Source organism: Myotis brandtii, unplaced genomic scaffold, assembly GCF_000412655.1.
Source record: "Myotis brandtii unplaced genomic scaffold, ASM41265v1 scaffold986, whole genome shotgun sequence".
NCBI classification, from domain to species: domain Eukaryota; kingdom Metazoa; phylum Chordata; class Mammalia; order Chiroptera; family Vespertilionidae; genus Myotis; species Myotis brandtii.
The window spans coordinates 2,773,470-2,777,316 of NW_005372102.1; the positions used below are offsets into that span (position 1 = coordinate 2,773,470).

The window sequence follows — 3,847 nt, forward strand, 5'->3', positions numbered from 1 at the left end:
ATTGCGCCGAGCGCCCAGATCCCACCCCGAGGCCCCATGCAACGCCCCTCCGCCACTCACCATCCTCAGGCCACAGGTGTTCAGGGACACAGGCCTCGTACCCCTCCTTCTCCGGGACCTCCACAAAGTCGCCATCATCCTCGTCCTCGTCCTCGTCTCCCAGGGCCGCTGTCTGTGGGACACCCCAAGGCTGAGTGGGAGGAGCAGGCAGAGGTGGAGGTGCCGGGGCCCCAGCTGGGGTCAGCGTTGTGGCTGTACTCACTGACCTGTCTCCAAGCCCACCCCCTCACTCCTAAAACCACCAGCTCGGTGCACCCCCCCAGTGCCCAGTTCAAACCCCAACACGAACCTGCCGGCACCTCGGAGCCCCACAGAGCAGGTCTCACCCTCAAAGGCAAGGCCCAGGGCGGTGACAGCCCAGCTCAGCTCAGCTCGGCCACAGCACCACGCCCTGTTCTGGGCCAGCTCCTCACTGGGGCCTCGGGTGCTGCTGTGACCACAGCACTTCTGGAACATTCTGTCCTTAACAACGATGCTAAAAGCCACCACAGGAAGTTTCCTTTGGACGCGAGGCCCCGCCCAGGTCAGTGTGATGGGTCCTCGCCCTCTGCGGCTCAGTGGGAGCAGCAGGCCCTGCGCACGAAGGGCGGGTCCTCCTAGAGGCGCTCCCACACGGGGGACCAGGGCCACGCACACGCCAATCAACATGCAGGGCCACGCACACTGGGGGCAGGCGTCCTGGCCAGAACCTTACGAAGCCCAGGACTGCTCAGCCCCCATCCCAGGGGAGCCACGCCCCTCAGACATCCTTCCTGAGAGGGCGCCCAGAAACCCCACCCACGGCCCCCCCTGTGCCTTCGGGCCAGGCCCCCTGAGGAAAGGCAGCAGGAAGGAGACAGACCCTGTCCCATGAGCACCAGCGACGGGCTGGTCAGGCTCAGAGGCAAACGCAGGTACAGGCCCATCTGGACCATCGGACACAGGCCCCGACACAACACTGGCCACAGGGGGCGGCGCGTGGCCCCACGGCCAAGTCCAGGCCGAGGCACCCTGGGCTGCAGGCGGTACCTGGTTCCGCAGCCCAGAGGCATAATCAGATGCAAATGCACTTGGTTTGGGTTCCGGCAGCCCTGCCTGGAGTGCGGGGACATCCATCACTGGGACGGCAATTTCTGTTATCAGCCTAACACTGATCAAAGGGAAGCCTGTCTCCGCCGCTGACCTGTGAAACGTCCCAATTATACTCTTTGGAAATGACAGGGGCACTTAACTCCCGAGCTGAGCAAATGACGACAATCAATCACGTTTGAATAACAATGAGCCGCGGACCTGAAAATTATTTTTGTATAGAATCTCCCCGGAATTTATGAAAGGGAAAGCAGCCCAAGGTTCGCGGGCATGACGGCTCCCGGCCTCACAGTGCGCACCCAACACTAAACAGAATTTATGTGTTTTAATTTCCTAAAAGGTAGATGTGGACCGACCGGGTGCTACAATGCAGAACGCAGATGCCACGTTTTAAATATGGGGGTCATTTTCATAAAAGATTGTGCTTATTGCTCCCACCCTCGAATTTCACCAGGGACTTGTGTTAAATTTTCACTTTCTAAAACATATCCAGCTGCTGAGCTAACTAGCAGGAACACACACCTTCACTCCACTCCTTAAACACGGAGCGTGGCCTCCGCTCCCGAGTCCGGGACAGGCTGGGGCGAGGGCCTCTGCAAGCGCAGGCGGCTGGGCCTGTGAGAACTGCCTCCGGAGGTGCCAGCAGGGCCACCCTCAGCGCTGGGTCACAGCTCACTGCAGCCGAGAGCAGCCTCCGGCCAACACCACCCTCAGCTCGACAGCTCCCACCGCCGTGTCAGGTCCCAGGGGAGCTCAACAGGCCCAGGGAGTCTGCACCGGGCTCCAGGCAACTGTGCGCCCAGGCAGGTGGGGAAGGCACTGCTGCCCCGCCCTCCGTGGCCTCCACGTGCGTGGCCTGCCCGTGGGCCTCCCACCAAGCACCTGTTCCAAGAAGCACCGCCCCCCAGGCTGCCACTCCTCCCACGACCCTGGACCCAGCACAGCTGGCCACGGAGGCCTGCACCTGAGCTCCTGGGGCCAGCCCCGCGGTTCAAGGCAGCAGCAACAACCTCCCCACGTGGTCAAAGGTCACGGATGGGGTCAGAAGCCTGCACTGAGAGGGGGTGGGGGAGGCGCTGGGGGCAGGGCAGGGGCCAGGATGCCCGAGGACTCTGGGAGGAGGTCACGCCCTGAGGTGGCCTCAGCTGAAGGCAGGCCATTGGGCTTTTCTTGTCAGTGTCCCTGGAGCAGCTTCAGATCTCGACCTGACCTGGCTCCTCGTCTGGGACTCGTGAAGGTCATGCCGGCCACGTGCTCACCCCTAACAGGTGAGGGTCCGGCAGGTGGTCAGTCCTGCGGCCACCGGACTCCTCCTGGGCTTTTCGAAGCTCTCAGACGAACAGCCCGCCCGCGGCCAGGGAGGCCTGGAGGAGGCCATGGCCTCGCTGGTTCTATACGAACGGATTCTTCACCCACAGTTAAAAGGATCTAGAAAAATGAGCCTCCACAATCATAATTAAACAAGCAATAAAACGGCTAAAATATACAATGCAATCAGTTCGCAGAAGTGAGGTAGCGAGGTTACTAATTACTGGAGAGGGGATGGGAAGCGCGCCTCGCGCCAGGGCAGCCCGCCCACCAGGCCCGCCCGAGATACAGCTGGGACCATTAAATAAATTCTGTGCGATCTAATTAACTTGGTGCGCAATCTCAATTACTTTTCACCCAAGAAATCACTTCTGTTCAGTTTATGTGTGTTTCCCTTTTAAAAAAAAAATGATGTAAGGCCTCGTCAGACAAGTGAGCTCCCACCTGCATTTGTCTCTCAGCCTTGATGGCTATGCATTTAAAACCCCATTCTATCTTATAAACTAAAAATTAAACGTGCTCAGCTGTGATGGCCGTCATCCGGCGGCTATTTATATGCTAATGCCCTCCCAGAAGGCCCTGCAAATTGCCCAGCCAGGCCGCTATCTCAGCAGCATCAGAGAGCAGAGGACACGGGCAGCGGGCTGGCCCTGTGAGCGCACGGACCCCACAGCCTGCGTGGCCCAGCCGAGCTGGGGACAGGAGCCGCCCGTCCTCGAAGGGCTGTCCCTTCCCTCTCTGGCCTGATGGCTCGCAGGAGTGAGCGGCACGCAGCCTGCGTGGGGCTGCTCCCTCGCCCGGCCCGTTGCTGGGGTAGGAGGGCGCTGCGCCTGGAGGTCCATCTCGGGGGTGAGGCTGGGGTCCAGCTCTGCTGGGTCTGGGCAAATGGGCAGCGGGCAGACAGGTAAGGGCGCATGCGTGAACCTCAGCGGATGGCAGCCAGGAGACAGGCCGGGCGCCCACGCCAGGCTTTGGTCCAATGGACAGCCCTCTCCTCCAGTGACCACAGGTGTGCCATGGAGGCCGCAGCCCGTCAGAGTGCGCAGGGCACAGAGCCTTCCCCCTGAGCTCCTGCACCTGATGGGACCTCGCTTCCTGGCTGGGGAGGTGCTTCCAGCATGGAGAGGAAGCTCGATGAGGAGTCCTGCTCTCTGGTTCGGCCTGGCCTCCCAGAGCTCGGGAGGCAGGACTCCCGCCCTGTGACACTGTGGGTGGCACCTTCCCTGGGTGGCTCAGCCTTGGGAGGAAGACAAGGCTCACGCAACTGCCCGACTCAGTCTTCCCACCTGTAAAATGGGCTATAGCATAACCCCTGGGGGAGCTGCCTTGGGAATTAGAGGAACAACATGTGAAGGTGGCTGGAGCACAGGGCTGGCAGGGCCGTTGGGAAGGCAAGCTGATGCAGGTGTTT

At 61.0% G+C, this 3,847-nt stretch overlaps 1 protein-coding gene across 1 annotated transcript in view; it reads right to left on the minus strand.

The window, feature by feature from the left end:
• The window catches only part of UVSSA (UV-stimulated scaffold protein A), a gene marked incomplete at its 5' end in the record, with an annotated part of 20,113 nt that overhangs the window by 11,542 nt on the left and 4,724 nt on the right, over positions 1-3,847 (minus strand). The window contains one exon of the mRNA XM_014533463.1: positions 61-172. Coding sequence (XP_014388949.1) covers positions 61-172 — 112 coding nt within the window. The remainder of the gene's footprint in view (positions 1-60; positions 173-3,847) is intronic.